General features: G+C 44.8%; 2 protein-coding genes across 3 annotated transcripts; both read right to left on the bottom strand.

Moving 5' to 3' along the window:
- Positions 1-3451: 3451 nt before the first annotated feature.
- Act79B (Actin 79B) lies at positions 3452-5543 on the bottom strand. Its single transcript, XM_017071519.4, has 3 exons — positions 5402-5543; positions 4376-5326; positions 3452-4018 (listed from the first exon to the last, which is right to left on the bottom strand). Exons 2-3 carry the CDS (start codon positions 5298-5300, stop codon positions 3813-3815), a joined length of 1131 nt encoding a protein of 376 aa, XP_016927008.1. The 5' UTR covers positions 5301-5326; positions 5402-5543; the 3' UTR covers positions 3452-3812.
- Positions 5544-8135: 2592 nt separating this feature from the next.
- On the bottom strand, positions 8136-21933 carry P5CS (Delta[1]-pyrroline-5-carboxylate synthase). Of its 2 annotated transcripts, none has more exons than XM_036816180.3 (12): positions 21711-21933; positions 15333-15497; positions 14574-14714; positions 14406-14513; positions 14163-14330; positions 13917-14105; positions 13662-13857; positions 12953-13194; positions 10803-11060; positions 10066-10291; positions 9719-9997; positions 8136-8641 (listed from the first exon to the last, which is right to left on the bottom strand). In XM_036816180.3, the coding sequence occupies exons 1-12, from the start codon at positions 21804-21806 to the stop codon at positions 8379-8381; spliced, it is 2331 nt and encodes a 776-aa protein (XP_036672075.2). In that variant the 5' UTR covers positions 21807-21933; the 3' UTR covers positions 8136-8378. The 2 variants fall into 2 exon arrangements, with proteins under 2 accessions (XP_036672075.2, XP_065720285.1); XM_065864213.2 differs by lacking the exon at positions 21711-21933 and adding an exon at positions 18578-18646.
- Between the last annotated feature and the right edge of the window lie 1564 nt (positions 21934-23497).

Genomic DNA, 23497 nt, shown 5'->3' with positions numbered 1-23497 from the left:
AATATTAATAGTGAAAAACACGGATTACTTAGATTTCTTATAAACTTATTGAAACCTCACCCAAAAAATAAAATGGTGTGAACAAATTAGAATTGTTAACCATGACTATCCAGGCCATACAAATTACAATTTAATTTTTAAAAATATTTGCGGTCTATTTCAGGCCACGATGATATATGTATTGAATATTCAAACATCTAAATACCATGCGATTGCAAATCTATAGATACTGCGAAAAGTTTCGAGCGTAACAGGTACCTGCCAGGTACCGACTGGGTTCAATTATCTAGATACTTCCCACCTCTGCCAATCCTAGATGAGGAGAAAAATAAAAAGGAGACGGGTCCGTCCCGTGGGGTTTGTTTGTGCTGGTTCACGTCACCGGGATGCCTGCCTCAACTGCTCCTGTTGATGCTGCTGACAAAGATGCGATAATCGCTTCATTCATGGGGCTCAAGCCCGAACCAGCCCACGCAAAAGGGATAAAGGGCACTGAGTCCTGTAGGGACACATCAGAAGGGTGTAGTGAGTGATGTGCGTATATGTCCGTATGTCTGAGAGGGCAAGGCGCGTCAATAATTTCTCCAGAATGAAACCGATGTGGCGGGGTCTTACACTTGATTTGTTGTTTTATATAAATTGTTCGGCATATTAAATATTGAGGGTCTCGCCAGAAACTTTTCCTGCGGAAATCAATACCGAAAAGTCATCTCTCAGTCCTTATGTTGCAGAAAACATTACCTAAAAAAATTAAATTTAACATATTTACATAACAAGTATTTTATGTTTGCTCAATCACTGAGGATGGCAGTATACGTAGTGACTAACCAGTATATCTGTGTAGGCAAGGAACTGCGTGCCAAAAGAGACAAATTTAGAAATTGTATATTTTTAGTACATCACATAATATATTTTTGTCATAAAAGTTGATATCAGAACTTTTGTATGTTGACGGTGCGATCGTCACTATTTTTTACCTCGTTGAGAGTTGTTTTAATTGATTCATTAAAAGCTCAATATCAGTCCAGTTTGGCACTGAAATATGGGAGTAAAATAAGGTTATTAATGAATAAAAAAATATTAACAATGTAAAAATATAAAAAAATTACATTGTTATTTGTTATTTAATGACAAAACATTTTATTTTCATTGTTGGGTTGTTGTTTTTCATATTTACCACACCATTTTTTCGTTTATGCTTTAATCACGACCTTTGAAAGTCGGCAATGCTCCAATGTCGGTTTTTGGTTACCTGCAATCGCTCAACTTTGACATTTGCCAACCGCTTCCCATTAATTCCTCTCATTTCCCTTCGTCCGGGGGTCGAATACCACCTGCACCTGCTGTGCATTAATTGAATTTAAGTTTAAATTACTAAGAACAAAAAGAATCGAAGGTGAGGGAGCCGCATGTGCGTGGGCTAAAGTTTTCCCCTTTTCGGGGGAATGTCAGTCTCAGCCATTTGGCATATAAATTTAAATTTGGGGCAGCCTGCGAAAATTGATGGTGATGGCCAAGATGTTGATAGAGTCGCCTCAATTACGGGGTCTGCTGCGGTCAGTTGAGCCCAGAGGAAGAGCAGCATTAGGGGGACAGTGGGACATGAGTAAAGACGCCCGGGCTGATGAAGATTGAGGGGTCTGGTATCATGGTGGAGCCCTTTTCTTTATTAATTTCCTGTCCGCATGTGGTGCACCTCCAGCCAGGGAAAACAATTTGTTAGCTTGTCAAAACCATCGACCATCAAGTCCAAGTTTTTGTGGAGCCCCCGACTCACTACCCTTGTAGTTATACGCACTCAGCTTCCAGCAGAGGAAAGATAACCCGTCAACTTTGGGCTTTAATTCCAGCTTGTTTACTTTGCGCCTGGGCAATCTGCATAATGAAAACGGCAAATACATTGAAGTATTTGCCTTCGGAATTAACACCAAATTATAATGGTATCAATGAGGGTGGCTGTTGGAGGCGAGTGCATTAAATTAGCATAAAACAAACAAGCCGCACACAACACTTGCAGCTCGGTGTTGCAGTTGCAGTTGCAGCAAATGCAAAACCATTTCCGCAAACTGAAAGCGACAAACAATCGACGCAGGATTACCCTAAGGACGGGGCAGAGGATGGGGATGATTCCGGGGGAGTATGACTATATGACTGCTCTGGCCGGACCGTAATTAAATTCAATTTGATGTGCAGACAAGACCGGCAAGCAAAAGTACTGGAAACATTTGGTGAAATGATAGACAATTTGATATCCTGGATGAAAGGTAACTGATTATAACATGTTTGCACTTAATTTATTACAACCTGAATGACTACAGTCTAAAGCCAAGTGACTAGGAAAGTCTATTTATCTATCCAATTTTACTTAAATTGTGTATAATGGACATTTTGGAGTGAATATTTAGGGAAACATCATTTTCATTGTTAACAAATTAATAAACGGGAAAATAAGGACAGACTAAAAAGCCCAAAGAGACAAGATTACTGTGTTATATATCATTCTAATAGCCCCTAAGTCCTGCTTTAAACGAGCTCTTATGCTTTGTAACCCCACCAACCTCTCAGTTGGGGCATATTCGGTTTGCCCGCTGTGTCCACTGATTGATTGAGTGGCGATTTCCAGCCAGGCCTTTCCAATCATTTCGGACCAGCCAGTCCCGCCAAACATTTAGTTGTATGCCAACTGCCGGCGCTAATTTGCCTGTTCGCCTGGTGGGAGGATAATGAACCGCACTAGGGCCCAATGTCCAATGGACCGATGACGTCAGTGAGAGAACGGCGGACTAAAAGTGTAATTACGGGTGAGGCCATAGAACTCTTTATGGGCTCGAACCCCCGAAACGAGGCTCTAAAATCATAATTGTCAACTATTGACAACTATTTGGGACACTTTTTCGGGTACCCTTTAACATCAGAACTGCAAGTGGTGGTCCCAAGTCATTAGAAGAGTTCCGTGTTGATGGCGACTTAGCAGGCATTAAACCAATAAACTCAGTTACACTCTTCTTTGACGACTGCAGCAAGTTTGGCCCTAACTAATTAGGCAACAGTTTCTGGCACCTGGTTTATGCATAGTTTGGCGAAACCTGAAAAGTTTTCAGCCAAAAGTTGAGCACAAACATTTATGTTGGCGGAAAGTTGGGAGCCAGCTAAGACTGTCACCTCTCCTTGTACTCGGAAACACGATGTCTGTCCTCCAGAAGTAATTTTCCCCAGGACCTCGCCCGCTGCGTGTGCGAAATCCATCCGGGCAGGACAAACAAAATGTGACAGACGAGCATGCAGAGATACAGATACGCGCACTCAGATTGCCATGCCAGCTGTCCGGGAACAAAAGTTTTGGCCGGCCAAGTGCCTGATTGACATTCGCCGAGGCCTAATTAGAAAAGTTTCCCCAGCACGCATTCCGAGTCGCCTCCTCCTCCTCCATTTCTGTGACGTTCGACATGGATTCGATTCACATGGGTTATTGGTTTTTATTGTACGTTAGAACCGATTGTTTTGGCGACTTTCTTCGCTGGCGGGCGAATCAAGCAATACAAATTCCGAGTCAAATCAAATAAAAATAGCAATGATAATAAAAAAGAAGGCGTGGCCGCTCGTTTCCGGTCTTTTTCTCTTCTGTTCTCTTTCTCTTGTTCTCTCTATCTATGTTAAAAACTTCTCCATCAACTAAATGTAATTTTAAAGATACTTTTCACTGAACTGCGTCCTCATCCTCGGCGCCGGAGGCTGGTCGAGTGTCTTACGTAGGAGACAAACACCAGAGCCGCGTCCGAGGAGATGTTGATTTGGTCTAGTTGCTTGGGTGCTTAGAAGCACTTGCGGTGGACGATTCCGGGGCCGGACTCGTCGTACTCCTGCTTGGAGATCCACATCTGCTGGAAGGTGGACAGCGAGGCCAGGATGGAGCCACCGATCCAGACGGAGTACTTGCGCTCAGGTGGGGCGATGATCTTGATCTTAATGGTGGACGGGGCCAGGGCGGTGATCTCCTTCTGCATACGATCGGCGATACCTGAGGATGTCAGAAGTAGAAAGCATTAGGGGGTGCTATAGAACAGTGATGTAATCCCACTTAAGACTTATAATTGTGCTATAATTAATTGCATTTGTACCGGCTATAATTAAGAGCAGGGTATTCTTTGGGTGATGGTTAATGAGTGTAAATTAATCTACATGAAAAGCTAGCGAATGATAAATTAAAACGTTGAATGCGGACTCGGCGGAATCTTTTTTCACGAGATATTTTTAAATCGACCGAAAATTATTTCAGATTTGAGATCAGTAAAGATTTTTAAAAAGCTTTCTTTGCAAAATAGAAGTCTTATTATCCTAAGATCTGAACCCATATAGAGGAGTGGGAGGTACGCACCTGGATACATGGTGGTGCCGCCGGACAGCACGTTGTTGGCATACAGGTCCTTACGGATGTCCACGTCGCACTTCATGATGGACTGGTAGACGGTCTCGTGGATGCCGCAGGACTCCATGCCCAGGAACGAGGGCTGGAAGAGAGCCTCCGGGGTGCGGAAGCGCTCGTTGCCGATGGTGATCACCTGGCCGTCGGGCAGCTCGTAGGACTTCTCCAGGGAGGTGGAGGCGGCGGCGGTGGCCATCTCCTGCTCGAAGTCCAGGGCCACGTAGCACAACTTCTCCTTGATGTCGCGCACGATCTCGCGCTCGGCGGTGGTGGTGAAGCTGTAGCCGCGCTCGGTGAGGATCTTCATCAGATAGTCGGTCAGATCGCGACCGGCCAGATCCAGACGCAGGATGGCGTGGGGCAGGGCGTAGCCCTCATAGATCGGCACGGTGTGCGAGACACCGTCTCCGGAGTCCAGGACGATGCCGGTGGTTCGGCCGGAGGCGTACAGGGAGAGCACGGCCTGGATGGCCACGTACATGGCCGGAGAGTTGAAGGTCTCGAACATGATCTGGGTCATCTTCTCGCGGTTGGCCTTGGGGTTGAGGGGCGCCTCGGTCAGCAGGACGGGGTGCTCCTCGGGGGCCACGCGCAGCTCGTTGTAGAAGGTGTGGTGCCAGACCTTCTCCATGTCGTCCCAGTTGGTGATGATGCCGTGCTCGATGGGGTACTTCAGCGAAAGGATACCTCGCTTGCTCTGCGCCTCGTCGCCCACGTAGCAGTCCTTCTGACCCATGCCCACCATCACACCCTGGTGCCGGGGACGGCCCACGATCGAGGGGAACACGGCGCGGGGCGCGTCGTCTCCGGCGAATCCGGCCTTGCACATGCCGGAGCCGTTGTCCACAACCAGGGCTGATGCTTCTTCGTCACACATTCTTGGTTAGTTTGGTTCGGGCGGCACTGCAAGGATACAGACAGATCGGTTATCCTTCCTGCGGACTACGGATTACGGATTGCGGACGGAGCGACACTCACGACGTGTAAATCCAACAGCGACAGCAATCAGAGTGATTCGTTCTGCGCTCCGACATCTGCATTTAAATAAGTTCTGTCCCGGCCCGCCAGCCCCACGCCCATCTCCCTGTCATCTTGAACAATTGTTCATCTAGTAACATGTTGATGAATTTCGCGATATGCTACGCTAGCTGGGGATCAGGCGTTCCCGGGGAGGGTGGCGAACCGGAGGGTCGGATGCACATCATTTCGATTGTACCAAAGTGTTCTGATTTCGGGTACTTCGCCTAGGCCACCGCGTTAGATTGCGATCTCTGCGGTCAAGATTTCGGGAACTGATTGGGCTTCCAAAGTCATTGCTGTCAAGGGTGTAGCGCCTTATAAGGCGCTTAAGATAAATAGGTGCAACCAAATAATATTGCTTAGAAATGCGATTTGGACAACTTCCTTTCAAGTTCCATCTTAGTGTCTACAACAACTGGCATAGACAGCACCATTGTTTAAGTGGATACTATTGGTCTTATAAGCTTTCCTTTAATACCATAATGTTGCTAGATCGCGTTTCAGAATACTACAATGTTCCAAAATTGGTAAAACCTTTTTAAAAATTTTGATTGCGATTCGTGAAAATTATTTATTTAGACTTCTTTGTTCTTGATGTAGTTTTCTGATATCATATCGATTTCAAACCAATTTCAATCTTCTACTATCTTATATTCTGGATGTTGTACCACTAAATATAAATGGAATACTTATCTGTATAACACAAAGTGCCCACAAAGAGCTGTTTAGGAAATTCATTTGACAAATAATTTATCGATTTACCTAACGAGATTCGACTAATGAGTTACTCATGCTTTTATCTTTTTCTACCAAATAATTTATTTTCATTATCCCTTAAGTCGAATTAGCCAAGACATTTTCTGGATTTTTTCGCTGCCCGTCTAGGGTATTCAATTTCCTCCATTCATGTAAGCCATTTATCATTTAGTTTCATTTCGTTTTCGCTAAATTATGTCTGGCTGCCAACTTTGCTATGACTTCGACAACAGAGAAGAGAACATAGGAAAATATGCGCCAGGACTTGTATAGGCATCTGTTGATATATTTTAAGTTTTTATATAAATAACCCCCGCGAAACGGCGGCGGCAGCAACAAGAACAACCCGCGAACAATGCAATGCAGTGGCCAGCCTTTCTTGTTCTTGTTCATGTAGCATCTTTCCCCTGTTCGAGTACAAGAAATTTGTGCCAATGCTCTTTCGGGCCCCCACTCAGTCCATAGATGGTGTGGCCCGAATGTTGTCACACTCAAAAATGCAGCCAAAGCATTTACACATGTTATAAATGTTGACGACGTCGTGTGGATTTCATTGAAATCAAATTGAAAAAATAGAATTAAATAATTTTCTGCTCGTAGTCGTACATATACGCAGTCCCAAAGGGCGGTGGTGGGGCCGCCAGTGGTACTAGAGCATTCGGCGACGGCAATTTTGCGCCTGTCCACCGATATCGCTCGATCTCAACGTGGCATTAGCCACAAGATTAATGCCCGCCATTCTAATTAAGTGTGCCCCTCCGAGGAGCCACTGCACCAGTGCATTCCGCGGCATTCCGTAATGGGCAAACTTCTGAGCTCCAACTTCTGCCCCGTTAACTTTGCCAAGTGCTCCCCACTGCGGAGCACTACGTGACTGCCCTGCGGATCAGGTACGGACAACAGCCACGTATCATTGTCCGCACGCGCGTCGAGCAGTTGAAAGAGGTAAAAATTACGCTCGCCACCGAAAACCTTGCAGTTTCTCCTGCAGAGCAGATAACTACAAAAAGGGGTAGTTCGAACTTTCCAAAGTGGGATCTGTTCTTCAGTTCATAAAATATTATGATACCAAGAACAGCATGTTAGTAATCGGACCCAGTAAAAAGTGAATTAATATTATGCAACTCTAGATAGTTGGTAAGTTAGTTAATATCAAAATTCAGGTTTTCCTTTAGATTGAAAGCAATACGATTCCCACATTTTTCTGACTTTTTGTAACGCCTTTATAAAATTCAAAATTTTGTGTCTACAAATGTTTCTGTGGGCAAGAGTTAAAAAACTAAGAAAAACAATCCCGTAAAACCTTTTCAACAAACAAGAGACTTCTCTAGTTTACTTTAAATGAAAAAAAATGTTCATTGAAGTTAAGGGAAAACCGAACACCTTAAGGTTACGTTTTCAAGTAGATTAAAATATTTCTCTTCCAATACTGCAGAATCTTCCCTGGCCGTCTCTGACCCCAGCATCAATTTAGCTTGAAGTTTCCAAGGGAAAATCGCCGAAAAGTTGGCGCGTTGACAGGACAAACGAACCACCTTTGGTGGCAGGACCGAATGCCACGCCCTGCACCTGCGGCTCCTTTCACGGCGCCTCCAGCCAGCACGCAATGCGGAAACTTTCGCCAAAGTGAAAGGGAGCGAAAAGGAGCTGAGCTGGTCTGAGAAACTTGCCCCGGTGCACATAAAAATTAAAATACTTGCCACGCGGTTGCATACCAAGCCGAAGATGCCGCAGGGCAGTCGGGGAGTCGGTCTATCCTCGCCGCCTTTCACGTTCCATGGCTAATTTATGATTTGCAATAGGAATATGCGTACATAATACCCGCTGAATATTGAAACTTTAAGCGCTCTCCAGTTAATTTTAGGTCCCCTCTCCCCCTTTTTCAGGGGCGGAACTCTCGCTGCAAACTTTGCGAGCCCGAGACAAGGGCTGACAGTTTAACTACGCCGCACTCCCCTTACTTTATTAATTACACAAGTTGTCTCGGCAAATATTTTTCACTCAAATTAATTTCTCCCATGTGGCCACGACGGCAGCTGTCATCGCTGCCTGCACCTCTCCCACGTAATTACCCTTCGCTCAAAGTGCACTGCTCGCAAGACGGTGGCTCGAAAATAAGAATCTACTTCAGAACGCGGTTCGGGATCCTACAGCTAAGTACAAGTTAGGTTTAGATTATTTAGTCCAGCGGCAGGGTCTCGTGCAGCCACGTGCGCGTGCCCCCCTCGGCGAAGTCGGCGGCGGCGTGGTCCTGTCCGTTGAGGATCCACTTGGTGGTCAGCAGCCCCTCCACGCCCACCGGGCCGCGGGCGTGGATGCGGGCGGTGGAGATGCCCACCTCGGCGCCAAGGCCGAACCGGAAGCCGTCCGCGAACCGCGAGCTGGCGTTGTGGAACACACAGGCGCTGTCCACGCTGCCCAGGAACTGCTTGGCCGCCGCATCTGCAAATGGAAATTGGGGAAAGTGTGGGAAAGTGTGGAAAATTTAGAAACTGCACAAGCTGCGGAGCCCGCACGGACGGAGAAAGTGTTGAATAAAATTAATTTCCCAAATGATTTAAATTTGTTGTGGCAGTCTGAGGGGGTGGGGATGGGAACGGGGATAGGGCAGCGCTGGCGAATGCATGCATGCAAAAGTTTGCACGCCAAACTTGCAGGACTTGAATTAGGATTCGGGTTTGGTTTCGGTTTCAAGTCAGAATGGCTGAATTGCTGAAGAAGTGCATGGTGGAATGGCATTGAGGGCTAAATTGAATTACTTGTGGAGGCACAAGGCGGTCATGCCATCTCCTGCACGAAACATATCGTTGGTACCTAAATGCACTGGCATTTAAAATAATAGCAGTGGAATTCTTCAAAACATACTCAAAAATTAATTTTGAAATGCCGTGCATTGCAGAGAACTACTACTTTAATAAATGCAAGCATTAGTGGTTAATTCCTCAGTAGTCAGACTTTTACTCCTAATAATATTAAATAAGATTTTATACCTTTCCTGCTGCTTATTTCACCATAAAAGATAAGGGGTTAGGAAGTGTTCAGAAATTCGCAAAGGTTTTTATAACCGGATACATTAACCACCATTACTTTTAATTACCAGTACTTCTTGCAAAGAACTTTCATTAACGCCTGAACTGCAAGCCATCACGCTATTCCCTCCTTAATTTCGTAGGTGCTGCAATTGCCACACGCCTCGTGTAATTATACCATTTGAATAAATACAACTATTTTCTAGATGTAATTGTTAGGAACACAGCCCTCATATCTTCCAAAGCGCATTCAAATTCAGACCTTGTATCTACTTCCCCGCAGCCGCAAAACCAAACCATCTGCAGCAATAACCATTATGAGGGCTACCCCGACAGCAGTTTGCCATTCTCATTACCTCACAAAAACCAAATCAAATTGGAATGGAACTAAGCGCGAGGGGACCAAGTGGGGTCGCAGAGGGGGAGACCATTTTTCAGCCTCGATTGCCGGCAATCGAAATTAATTTTCAATTTCCCAACGTTTCGTTACCATTTTCCGTAACAATGACATCGGTGTGGCTGCTGCCGTACGTATGGATGTGATTAATGGCCTCGTCCAGGCTGGGCACAACCTCGATGCAGCACTCGAGGGCTCCGTACTCGTGCTTCAGGCTCTTGGCCGCCGGCGGGCCAAAGGTCAGCTGCTGGTTCAGCCGGGGACCGGCATAGATTTTGACGCCCTCACGTTTCAGCATGTTGCAGACATCCCCGAAGATTTCGCCACTCATCAGGTCCTCGTGGATGAGCAGGGTCTCCATGGCGTTGCAGGCTGAAATCGAAGGATGGTCGAGGTCGTGAGGCTGGCTCTGTGAGTTTATTGAGTGGGGAGTCGCCTACCCGCCGGATAGTCGCACTTCGCATCGCGCGCAATGCGCAGGGCCTTCTGTAGATCCGCATCCCGGTCGATATAGACGTGGCAGACGCCCTCGGCGTGGCCCAGGACGGGGATGTGCAGCGACTGCTGCTGGATGCTGCGCACCAGCTCGGAGGAGCCGCGCGGGATGATCAGGTCGATGTGGTTCTCCATGGACAGCAGGTCGCTGATCTCCTCGCGCGTGGAAACCTTGAATGGGGATCGAAAGGGTTACACAACTTCGGAAAATCCTCCATCTATTATCTGACTTGCAATCTATAATGTAAATTACGACTTTGGCTTGCTAAAAATCATTTTAAAACATCTGAAGACATTGGGTATTTCATTTTTTAATATAAAATATCTAAAAAGTATATATATAAGAACACCAATATAGGCTTATGCCGATAACTTTTTAATTAAGCGATTAAGGAGCAAACAATTTAACCAGGGAACATTAAGTCGTTAGTTACCTAAGTCTTCTTTACTACTGCGTTTTGAAAATAAGACCCCAGATTTATTGTAAGCGGCATTGCAAAATAAATAAATACAAATTATTAAAAACTAATAAATAAGTATTCAATATAAAATTGTAAAAAAAATAAATAAATTAGTGTGTTTAAACTATGAGTATAGTATATACTGTCCTGGATAAAGTCTTAAATAAATTGTAGGTTTTTCTGCCCAACCCTTTCCCTGTCCCAATACAAGAAAAACTCACCAGGGACACGGCGTGCTCCGCTCCTACGGTGGCCAGCGCCTCCTTGACCAGCTCCATCAGCGCCTTGTTGCTGTGGGCCGCCTCCTTGCCGCCCTTGAGGAGCAACCCGTTGGCCGAGGCCATCGCCAAGGCGGCCACCTGGGGCAGCGAGTCTGGGCGGGATTCGAAGATAACCAGCAGGACGCCGATGGGCACGGTGACCTGCTTGAGCTCCAGCTGATCGGCGAGGCGGGTGCGTCTCAGGACACGACCCACGTTCTGCAAGGAAAGCGAATCCTGATGAGACACGAAGTAATCGTTTGGGGTTGTGGAGGAGGGCGGGGAAAGCCAATTCACAAGTCAGCGTAAATCGCATAACGCATACGCCATGTGGGACCGGGCCATAAAAATAACTCGATATTTATGCGACAGTTTCATTCGCAGGGAGAGCCGCTTGCCACCCCACTCCCATTCCACTTTTCGATTCCCCGGCGTCCATTTTGAGGCGTTACATAAATCAAGTCGCTCAGCGCGTCGTAATCTTTATTTATTTTTAATGGCCTGCTGTCCAACGCCCCCGCACTTGGGCTGACCCGCCTCCACCTCCGGCGAGTCCTCCGTTCTGCGTCCTCCTGCTGTTGTGCGAAATCTCTAGAAAATTGGCTGCAGATAACATAAAGAGATTGCGGGTTGGTCTGGGCTGGACGTCTGCTGACAGCAGTTGGCTGGCCTTGTTTGCATAGAATGGATACGGAGGTGGGGGAGATGGGGCCTCGACCCAGGAGGAGTCCTCGCCACTTCTTGCTTAACCATTAAACTCGACTCGGGCACTGGGTAAATTTGGTTATATGGTCATTATTATTGACTCTGGCATTGCAGGACGTCAAACTTTAAATTATATTTGCAAAGGACAATTGGATAAGTCGGAGCTGATGTAGTGGCGCCTTGCAAAGGAGGGTTGAACTAGGTTATTAGGGGTCATAAGATGTGCAGGGAATGTGGAGCCAGGACAGGAAATTGAAAAAGCGCGCGAAGAAAATATATCTCACTCATCTTTCCAAAATACTTCGGCCTAATACAGTTGGCTACTACGTTACTCAGTATTTATTTCGCAATATAACTTTTTATATGAAGCGTAAGTAGTCCGGGTAATTGAAAACTGAAGCACCACCAGGACAGCAGCCCCCCGCCCCGCTCACCTATTAAACTTTGGAACGCTTCTGAGGCCCGGAGGCCAAACAATGTCCGTGGCATTTGTTTGTCGCAGGAAAATAAGGGAAAAGTGGGGCAGAAAAACAGAAACACTTTTCGCCATCGGAGCGACATTTATTGAGTGCGTTATGGTTTTTCTGTATTCCCAGGCAGCTTCTTTATACGTGTGTGCGCTCGCCTTTTTATGATTTTTCACGCTGCCGCCATTTTGTGTCACAATTTCGCTTGCCATTTTTACAATAAACTCATGTCCCAGCCCCCGCCCCAATGGAAAAACTTTTTACCCAGAAAAAAACACGATGGAAAACTTTCTGCGTTTCCGCACAATCACATCCAATAAAACGGTTCGCTGGGGAGGGGGCCCAGTGCCGAACCCAACCCCCAACCCCAACCCTGTTCCCGGCGATATTCGATCAACTCTGTCTGGCGCTAAAAGGGGACAAGGGCAGGACCGGGACCAGGATGCGGGCTAATGTCACTGGCAAGACACCAAACGAGAGCGCACACAAGAAACTGTCTTTTATCTTCCGCTTGCTTAGCTGCCATCCCATCCCGTTCCCAGCGAACTTCCGGCATATCGGGCTGCTCCGATGGCCACTCCCTGGGCGGATTGGCCAGGTCACCAGCCGGTCGAGCATCGAATGCCTCGCCTCCGACTGGGGTGTCAATTTTTGTTCAAGTGTAAAATTGCTCGGAGATTTCATAATGCTGTTAAGGCTTTGCAAACTGCATATGGCTCTCCAAGTCGAAGTCCGCCTTTGTTGGAGCTCATGAAATGGCCATTTTGCAGCTTCCAGATTGCCGGCTTGCCGGGCAGACAAATCCCAGCGCCGGGCCCAGGGCTAACTCAATTTGGGGCTGACTTTTCGACACTGCAACAAATGCAATTTGCCGGAACCTTTCAGGGGTCACCAGCCGGTCCAGCGCCCTGAAAAGTGGCCAGTAATTAAGTTCCCTACCTTGTGACTGTCCTCGGCGATTTGCTTGAGGCCGACGGAGAGGTTCTTCAGCTTGGCCGCGTTGAGCGAGAGGCGCGACAACAGTGGCTTGGCCAGTCCGTTCTTCTGGGCCTCAGCCAGGTCCTTGGCGTTGGCGTCCAGGATGAACTTCTCGCGGCTCACCAGCAGGTCGGCCAGGGTGTCCACTGCACTGGCCCTCTGGGCGGGCGTGAGGGCCTGCATCTGGCGACTCCCGGTTCGCGCTGGAACGAGAAAGGGGTTTCACAGGGTTTTACAAGTTGCATCTGCCTAATTAACAGGCACTTTCGGCCAGCTGCTGCAGTTAGCCTTAATAAAAACTGAGTTAAATTCGCAACAACGGCTCTAGAGTGCTCCAGGGTCCGGCAGACAGTCCTGGCTGACCCACTTTTCTGCCTCCTTCTGCCCCCGGGCTTGCTTAGCTGGTGTAAGCCATAATGGCCATTAGCCTCGCCCAGCACTTGTCATTCGCCGTTAGCATCTTGCAACTTTCTCACCATCTGAGTGCGCTGGTTCCGGCTGAGGGCTTCGCACCGGATGATTGGCCATCGATGTGGCTGGAAGCCCGCTCACAAAACCGCTAATTATGCGAGAAGAGCCCTCCTAAACCTCTTTCTATTGTCTGGCCACATCATTCTCCGTCATTATCCTTTCGCCCGGCCATAAGCCATTTGCCCTGCGGTCCACTCACCGTTCTCGGCCATCACCTCGACGGGCACGGCGTTGGTGCTCTCGGTGGCCTCCGTGAAGAAGGTGCCCACCTTCCGGCCGCCAATTATGGTCTTGATGGCCTTCTCCTGCATTCCGTTGCAGATGACCACGCTTACGCCCCGGTCCAGCGCCCAGGTGGCCGCCTTCACCTTGGAGTCCATGCCGCCAGTGCCCACCTGTGGAAAGGGGTTGGGGTTCAGATAAGTGGGTTAAGATTGCGAGGAGGGAGGATTACCTTTGACTTTTTGCCAAACTCGATGCTGCTGCTGTCGTCGCTGGAGTAGGTGTGCATCAGCTTGGCCCCGTCCTCCCAGGGCGGCTTGTTGTAGATGCCATCGACGTCCGACATGAGGATAAGCAGGTCCGCCTGCACCTCGGCGGCCAGCATGGCGGACAAACTGTCGTTGTCCTTAATGGGAATGCCCTGCAACAAAGGATCGGGTCACGTATCGGCCAAAAGGTATCCGTGCACCCAACTCACCCTCCTTGCTCCGCCGGCCGGCTCGTCGTCACGTATGAACATCGGCGGGGATACGGCGTCGTTGGTATTTATGATTGGCACAATATTAAGGCTAATTAATTCGGAGAGCGTGCAGAAGAGATTGTTGCGTGTCTCCTCGTTGTAGAAGTCGGGCTTGGTCACCAGCACCTAAACCCAAACAGCCATCACGGCTCACTCAAATCTGTGTGTTCTAATTAGTGGGGGATGTGCTCCGGGGCTCACCTGCGCTATCTTGACGCCGTACTGGGCAAACATCGCGTCGTAGAGGGACATCAGACCCGACTGACCCACCGCAGCCGCCGCTCGTGGTTCCAGTGTGGCGCCATCGAACTAATTTCGAAGAGAAAACATTGGGTTAGGGCTAGGAACTGGGCTTACTCCAGCAGCTACCTCTTTGCTGTCCTTCGGATTGAGGGTCTCGCGCATCGACAGGGACATCAGCAGTTCCTGGGCGAGCTTCTGCTTTCCAAAGGCCACCGCTCCACTGGTGACCATCATCACCTCACGACCCTCTAAGTGGCACTCGGCAACCTGTCAGTTAAAATGGTAGTACTATGAGTACGATTCACTCATTTTTAAAGGCCTTTAAATACATAAGTAATTCATTAAATGTAATTAAGACTGGAATCTAAAGTCCCAATGAAATCTGTAAAGATTTTAAAGGTATGCTACAAAAAAGTTTCAGACCGAAAACATTTATCATTATATTAAACATTTTATTTTCCACAGCATACCTAATCCACTTGAGATTTCTGCGATATTGGATATTTCGAAAATATTCTGCTCAAGATTATGATTTTGTAATAATAATAAAAATATGCTGGGGAAAAATGAAAGTCACTTTTCAGGATGAATTCCTCTTACTTCCGTGCTCAAAATGAATTGTTGCATTTTTTAGGACACAGTAAAATTTACATTTAATGGAATACAATGATGTATGTCATACATAAAACCTAAAATGACCATTAAAGACTACGTCATTCTTTGACTTACAGTATAACTCCATTAAGTAAAGTCATAAAAGTATTTGCAATGAAGGTAAATAGTGGTACAAAATGGTTTAAAATTTAATTTTTCAGCTTTGCGGTCCCTTTACTCATAGTCCATATTTAGGGAATTTAACGAGTGAGATGCAGTGACATATCTAACCTGTTCCACTATAGAGGCCAGTCGGCCGAGGGCTAGACCGTGGTTGTCCTCGCGGGTAATGACTGCACTGCCCAGCTTGACCACCAGCCTGCGGGCGTACTTCAGTTGGCTCCGCTCCGTAAAGGTGGGATGCGCCTTCTCCAAACGCCGCTCCGGCGACACCAGCTGAAAACAAAGGTCGTAAATCAATGAGCAACTTCTTCTAGGCCAAGCCCACTGTCTTATCGCCCCCAATCGCAAAACAGAACTGAGGGGAGGTCATAAATTGCGACAGCACCAACGTAAGCCATAAAAACAACAAGCAGAGGCATAAATGGCAATCCAATTAATTAAACAGTCCCCGTCGAATGCACCTAATCAGTTCGTAATCAGCAAAACTGCAACACCAGAAACCTTCCCTGGTGTTTTGCTCGCATTTCTAATAATCATTATGTGTGTTAATTGGTTTTTTAGCCAGCGGCGCGTGGTCAAAAACTCAGTTAGTCCGACACGCAATGCATAATCAGTTTTAAATTATGGCTAATTGAATTTCACAATTCCGGCATCGACCCATTATATAATAATCAGATCTTATGCACAATGTGCTCTAATTAAAATGGCTTTAATTCTCGAATCCAAGTGTTTTTAGCAGGCTTTCTATGAATTGGCCATTCCTGGAATCAACGGCTAAAAATAAAACATCAGATTGATTCGTGGAAGCGGAAACCTAAAAAAGATTGTCCTGGGTTTGCGGAAAAAATTAAAAATGTTTAAAAACCGTGGACAGCGTGGGATCCTTTTTTGAAGGGTTGCCATTAGGGACATCATAAACATGAATGAACGTTACTGTTGAAAGCCCCGACTGTGGGTAGTCGTTTAAAAAAGCTTGTTATGAATGGCAATAAAATGTTTAAAAGAAAAAAAATATCTAATTGGAAATTTTAAAAAACTATGAAATGAATTGTTTTGCGTCACCTCAAACTTAAAATTAGTTGCCACCGAAATAAAGCTTTTGTTAAGGTAAAATTTACATATATATAAATGTGAATAAAATAAACATTTAGCTTTCAATGATTTCGAAATGTAGTAGTTACTCCACTCCAAAGAATTCGCGGTTCATTTATGCGCCATTCTAGCCCATCTAATTTAAAACAAATTTTTTTTTGGGTGGGATTCCTCGTTAGCGTTACTTTTTTGGATTCTTATAAATTATAATAATGGTATTGTTTTTTTTTTAATGCCAATGTAATTTAATTTAATTAACATTACTTTTAGAAATTTTTGGAATGTATGAAATTAAATGTATTTTCAGTATTATTTCATTTTTCAAAACCTAATGAAATTGCTTTCAGTAGCATTACTAATTTCAATGCTAATGAAAAGTTTTTCTACTAGCATTACTTTTTTAATGATAGTTGAAAAACAATGCTAGTTAAAAAACTATGCTATTGCTTATAGTCAAGCTGTCTCTAAATCGTATATACCCTTTCCTCCGATTTTGTACCCTGTAATGAAAGGGTATACACCTCCCTATCTAATGTTAGTAGCTTTGACAACTGAATAGGCTTATCCCGTTAAGAACTTCCTACAAAAAAAGTACCTTTGCAAAGGTGGAGAAATAGAATGAGATTAGCATGTCGGAAAGATAACTGTTGAGAAAACAACCGAGTAAACAGCGAGTTTGTTTTTCCTGCCCCAACAGCTGCAGCTGATCTTCCCAGCCCGCGCATCCATCAATCAAAAGTATTTTTATTAGCTTTTCCATTTCTTTTTCGCCCCATGCTCCACCACCTTGTTGGGCGGTAGCTTTGATTGCCTTTCAGGCGCAATAACATCAAATCAGGGGATTTTTTGTTCGTATAACTCGGCGCATTTGTCGTGTCAATTATTTCAGAAAAATCAACTCAAATTGAGGCGTAAATATTTTGATTTCGTTACATTCGTCTGACGATTGTGATGGCAAGTGTCAAGTGCAGCTCAATAAAAGCGTACGTCGACAATCAAAAAAGTTCTGTTTGTTTACTTCGTTTAATTGTTCGTCCCCTCCTTATCGCAAAGAGACTTTTTATCACTATCGCGAAGAAATCCAAAAGCAAAGCGACCAGATATGCTTTATGACTGTGTCTGGCTGAAAACCAACTTTTGTTTGGCCGGCTCGCATGGCGAACGCGTGATACCGAATGCAATTAGTCGAAGGTCAGGAGTCGCCTCGGGCCGAAGCTCCCATTTCGATTGTTTTCTAATCGAAGCCAGATAGTAGCCGGAATCGCTGCCCCATCTCCCGTCTATCCAGTGTCTGAGGCCTGTCAAATGCGATGACACTCCGTGTAATTACTGAGCAATTAATGCTGCCTCTGCCAAAGTACATGAGTTGTGGCTCCATTCAGGTCTCACTCTTATCTGCAGTCCGGCCCAACCTAGTAGAACTCTCGCAGCCCTCGACAGATGTTCGGCGATGATGTTAGTGGGCCCCCTGACACCATGTTGCCCCTGTCGTTGGCTGCCTTTTGTGATGTGATTTACGCTTGTTCCCAGTGCCTCATGTTTCGCCTTCTTTGGTTCTGCTCCGGCATTTTTTGTTCTATTTATACCTGGTACTCGTAAAGTTCAGGGGTGTATAGGAGTCGAGCAGATTTCGAGCAGAGGACTTAGAAATTTAAGTCCTAAAAAATATTTAGTAATTAGGTTTGTCAATAAAGTGAACTTTATGACTTGGCATTGAAAACTTTAATTACATTTTTATGCCCATAAGGCGCCAACTTAGACTGAAAATAATTTTTTCAAATGGAAATGGCGAGGTCTTACTGGACAGACTTTTACTGCTCCTGCTCTAATTCACGAATGAGAGAATATGTTTTTCTATTGCCATACATGGTCAATCATAGCCCTTGAAGTAGGCAATAAAACCTGTTCAGCTTACAAATGTATTCTTGTCAGCGGCATTGCCTCAATATAAAGTTAGATTTTTTGGAATCACTGCATTGACAAATGCATTGGTAAGATGTTAGCTTAATGTGAACGTTATCCGTAATTGAATTTTGAAAAAGCGTTCCTAAGTGATTTTGATACCCAGCACATTTTGGGTAAAAGGTATATATTTGTAAAAATTGAGGAAATAGCCTTGAGCAAACTTAATGATATATACGAAATCGTATTATCCAATTGTAAGTGGGCTATGCAATACCAAGCTATGGATCAAAAAATTTAGATTATAAAAGAAAATTGGGTACATGGTTGTAATAAAAAACCGTGCAAAAATCTCTTACATCTATCGAATAGTTCGGTCTCTCGGCTGCAATGATCTTTTTTTGATTTAACATTTATGTCACGATTCCAGTGCCGGGTATCTTATAGTCGGGTGAACCGTGCCCGCCCTTTTGCTATACTTTTTATGATGTGCCCCACACACGCACTACTCGGAAAGAGAGTCGAGACCGAGACCGAAGGCGCCATAACTGCCAACACGTGTCAAAATGAAGTGAGTCAATGGGGCGGCAGCGCCGCGTGGGAAAAGGGGGTCGGGGCAAAGGGTGCTCAACGACCCTGACCTAGGCAAATCGTTTTGAGTGTCAAAGGCTGGGCCCGATGTCGGACATATGCAAATGTGACGGGGAGGAAGGGGAACGAACCGGAGGGCAGGACACCATCCTTGCCTGCGGGCAAGTCGCACCAATGTGGTTGCATATTTAAAGGGGTTTTAAGTTTATTGTGGAGCCAACCTCATCCCCCAAACACCACCCCTCCCGTTGTGGGTAAATACAATATTTACACTTTTAGAATTTATTTGAACACGTTTTTGCATTTGCCTGACCCAGCAGTCTGGCACGGTCCAGCAGCTGTCATGCTGTGACAACATTTTATCAGCTTGTCGACCCCATTTCCCACTCCCCTCATGCCTGGTTTTCATGTTAGTGCAAATCAAACCGAAACTGTAAATGATTTACAGCTCCGAGAGCCGAGAGTCCTGGATCGATGCTCATTCAATTAGCCGGACCCCGTTTTTGATGGCCCATTTGCCCCAGTTTACGGCCTGGTTTAGGGTTGCACCGAAACCCTTTCAAGCTGTTGTCGGTCGACCATAAAGAACATGAAGTAAAATCTTACGATAGTGCTGTGTTGTTTCGATTGGGCTTTGATTAGACATAAGTGCCAGGAGTGGAGGTTTCCCCCAAATCAGCAGGAGCTGTTGAAAAGCTTACGCAATCACAACAAAGCACTACACTGTAAGGGCCCCTTGTGAGTACCACCCATGATTGCTCATCGTTCCCATAGCCATCGTATCAGTACCCAGGGGACCCAGAGGCCGCGAGACAATGCCTTCACGCTCATTCGTCATGACTCGGGGTGCCATAATTTTCCCCTTCGCTGAAATCAGCATTAATCGACGCTTATCGGTCAATAGACTGCCAATTTCTTAATAGCGTATTAAAAATATTCCTTTATGAATTCGAACGTATGTTAAACAGGGTGGACCTTAAAATATAATTTAGGACGGGCTCTTTTTTGGGTTGCTTATGGTTAAACACAGATTTTAACCATTGCATGCTATAATTCATACACTCAAAAAAAAAATCACCATAAATATTAGAAAATCGCCCGTGATTTCAAAACGCCATTGAATTAAGAAATATTTTCTTGATTATAGAAAAAATTCCTACAATTTAAGGGATTCGCCATAATTTTTTTTTTTTTTTGTAATGAAGAAGAGGAAGAATCCCATTTTTTTCTTCAATTAATGGCGAATTTTTCTTGTTTTTTTTTCTTGAAATAATGGTAAATTCTTACTTAAATTTAGGAAAGAAATACCCATATTTTAAGAGAAAGTGACTTTTTTTTATACATTTTGATGGCGGTCTAGCTGGTAAAGACGTCCGGTCAATAAACAATCGAACAAAAGTACCTGGTTCGAGCCCACGCCACGGCAAGTGTACTCTTTGTTTATTTATTTTTCTTTTTTTTTAATTTATGTAATTTTTATTCTTATTAGTTTCACTCTTCTATTTACCAAATTGTATAAACGGTTGTTAAAAAGGTTTAGATTAGAATAACCGTTATTGGTATGCGTAAAGCTGGACCAAAAACACCTTAGCCCTCTTTAGTCATTGTATGACAAGAAGCACGCGTGGCCGAATGGTTAAGACGTCTGGCTATGGTGTGAGCGGTTGCGGGTTCGAGTTCACGCCGGGGTTGTCTGAGGTAAGGATTTTTCCATTTGTTATATTTACTTATATGTTTATAAAAAGTATTTATATAAAAAAAATCTTTAATAAATTCAGGTAAATATAAAAATTTTCAGACTGTAGTATGTAGTATTCCCATGTAATAATTGCCATTAAAATTAGAAACGGTTTTATCCATTTAAAATTCAACATTGGTATACAAAACCAACCAAATTCCTCAAATGAAAGGTGTAAAATGTAAAATGATGTAATCTTACATCATAAATATTTTTTTTCTTATTTTAATAAATTTTTCCTTAATTTTAAGGTTTTTTACCATACATTTAAGAAAAATTTGTCATTATTTCCAGAAATGGCAAACCATAAATTCAAGAAAATTATTTATTTAAAATAAAGGTGAGTCGCCGTTGGATGAAAATCATAGGCGATTTTCTTGATTTAAAGGCGAATTTCTTGATTTAAGGGCGATTTTTTTTTTGGGTGTATACCTAGTTCCAAAATTGCACATGGTATTCATTTTTTATACATGTTCTTGAAAAACTCTTAGCTGTCCAAGAAAAAGTTACTTATATATCCTGTGCACTTAGCTTCTGGCCATATGACACTTACCTAAATTTCATCTAACTTACTGGACATATTTTAAATAGTCATGGAAACATAGGTACAGCATATCTATATATATATTTATATAAAATTGATAAGCTGAAGACCGTTTTTATCTAAGCTGTCATTATTTATATACCAACTAGCCGTAAAGTAAAGGGTATATTGTATTCGTTGAACAGAATGTGGCAGGTGTGCTAAAGAAAGGACTTTCAACCCTTTAATCAGGGTCCTAGCCGAATACACCTACCCATATCTTGTACAAAAGTAACGGGTAAATAAGTCCAGTCAGTTAGCAAATCTATTCTTCAACGCTATTTATTTTTTATATCTGGTAGTCCTTTGTTATTTGATGGGAGTCCCAAATTGGGACTAGGTGGGGCAGGGCTATCTGCAAAGGTTCCCACTCTGAACCAGTTTCCAACCGGTTTCATCCCTGCTCAATTGAATCTCCTGACCTGAACACAAAGAACTGATAACGTTTGATCAGCAACCAAAGGTCCATTTGCAATAGCACAAAACCGAGACGGACTTTGCATCCAAGAACTTTTCCATCGGCATTAGACGAGTCGTAAAAGCACTGTCATCGCACTGCGGTTATATAAACCTCACTCACAGGCTGTCGGGGTCCATGGGAGCTGACCGCTCGCCAGGCGTTTCTGGATAAGCCGTGTTGCAGGCTCTGGGCCAGGTTAAAGCTGTTGCGCAGCATTTTGGCAGATGGTTCTCAGGATCGAGATATGAGGTATGGGGTACACGGATCTGTTTTAAATCACGGAACGCGCACGGAACCGCACCGTAAAGCCCGACAAGTTCTACTGAGGCGAACCAACGGACTGACCGCCTTGGTCGCTGGTCGAGATAATGTGGGGCAAACATGTGTAATTGTAAGTGTTCATTGCGATTGCGATTAAAATTTGGTGTACGGCGGACTCTCTGAAAGTGTTATCAATCAAAGCAGCTCGTTCGCTCTTGCCCTCTCGGATAGTGACAAACATTGGGCCGGAGAGAATACGAGGGCCTTATCAAGTGGGGCAGCGACGGGAAGAGCGCTTATCTAGCGGCTTGGTGTTTGGTAGGCCATTAGGGCAGTACGTTTGGGTGGTGATGATGTGCAAGGTGCAAGTTATCTGGAAGGCCCTCGATACAATCAATCATCGATGGTCCTCCACAATTTTGTATTTTCCACGTTGAATTACCCGTCAAATATCATAGCCACTCGAGCGAAGTTGAAGCACTGAAAAAATACCCATAAATAACAGGCAGTTGCAAATATTAATTAACTGCTGAAAATGTCAGCTTGTTTATTTCAATGGGCAGCCCCTGCCCTCGTATCCGGAAATTGACAGACAGAGCATTCCGACGGGCGCATAATCAGTGCATATTGTGTTCAACTATCCTGCAGCCTTTCATTTAATTATTTTCACAAAGCAGCTGCATCAGTTGTCGGGGAAACGACTTTCAGATGACCTGTGAAAAGCAAGCTTCCCCGGGGTGGAACCTGCCTCAAAGCGCCTCTAGAGCTCAGCATATCCGCAATGGATTCCGGTGAACAGCATTACGGAGCTATGACAAAAAGCAGGACTGACACCCGGACACAGAATTATTTTCATAATTAAATGACATTAAAAAGTTTTGTTGCAGCTTTGTTGCAGCCCCAGCATAGTTGCGCCCCGTCGTGTGCTGCGTATTGTCCTCGATTGCCATTGCAATGCATAGAAAAGCCATAAAACACAATGCCAAATGGCAACAGGCCTCTGGAGAGGCGGGGTTAGTGGTCTGGTCGGTCTGGTTTGGCCTGGATGGGGCTGCCTGGGGTCAGATAAGTGCAAAATTATGTCCCCGTTTTCCTTCGACCCCACAAAAACTGGCACAAGTTTTTCAATCGAATCCAGCCATTGTTTATCGCTTGGTTTTGTTTCGATACTGACCCCAGGTTGCAAGAACTGCAAAATTTATACGCCTCGGGGCGAGTAAGAAGCCAAGAACATTACGCATACGCCAAGTAGGCCACTGGCAGAAATAGCTGTCAAGTCGAGCGGAATGCTCCAGGATGATATACTAGTCGTTGGGTTTTCTTCTGGCGAAGCAATGGAATACCATCATAGCTATTGTCTTTTTATGGAGCCTTCTTTGCCACTGGTTGAAAGCACAAAGGCAAAAACCTATTCAACTCTGAAATTGTTTAAAATTGATATGTGAATATCTGGTTCTTGTTATTGTTTCTCTGGCTGAATGCACTTCAGGCTGTGTATCAAAGAGTTTTCCAATTAATTAGTACAGCGATTCCGCTTCTGTGTATTTGGCGGATTCAAAGTGCAACAGAGTTGTGCATAACTTTGGAGCTCCAGGACCATCGAATCGATATCTCCCCTGCTTTTGACCAACCGAATTCATTACTTA

Source organism: Drosophila suzukii, chromosome 3, assembly GCF_043229965.1.
Source record: "Drosophila suzukii chromosome 3, CBGP_Dsuzu_IsoJpt1.0, whole genome shotgun sequence".
Classification (NCBI taxonomy): Eukaryota; Metazoa; Arthropoda; class Insecta; order Diptera; family Drosophilidae; genus Drosophila; species Drosophila suzukii.
This window is presented reverse-complemented; position numbering and strand designations above follow the sequence as displayed.

What these genes read in the sequence shown, in the direction of transcription:
- Act79B (XM_017071519.4), bottom strand. Translation starts at nt 5,300, where the DNA reads ATGTGTGACGAAGAAGCATCAGCCCTGGTTGTGGACAACGGCTCCGGC. An exon ending in CGGCACCACCATGTATCCAG is followed by an intron (nt 4,019 to 4,375) that starts GTGCGTACCTCC and finishes TGACATCCTCAG; the next exon opens with GTATCGCCGATCGTATGCAG.
- P5CS (XM_036816180.3), bottom strand. Translation starts at nt 21,806, where the DNA reads ATGCTGCGCAACAGCTTTAACCTGGCCCAGAGCCTGCAACACGGCTTA. An exon ending in AGTTTGGCAAAAAGTCAAAG is followed by an intron (nt 13,858 to 13,916) that starts GTAATCCTCCCT and finishes CCCTTTCCACAG; the next exon opens with GTGGGCACTGGCGGCATGGA. An exon ending in GAAGTGCGACTATCCGGCGG is followed by an intron (nt 9,998 to 10,065) that starts GTAGGCGACTCC and finishes CTTCGATTTCAG; the next exon opens with CCTGCAACGCCATGGAGACC.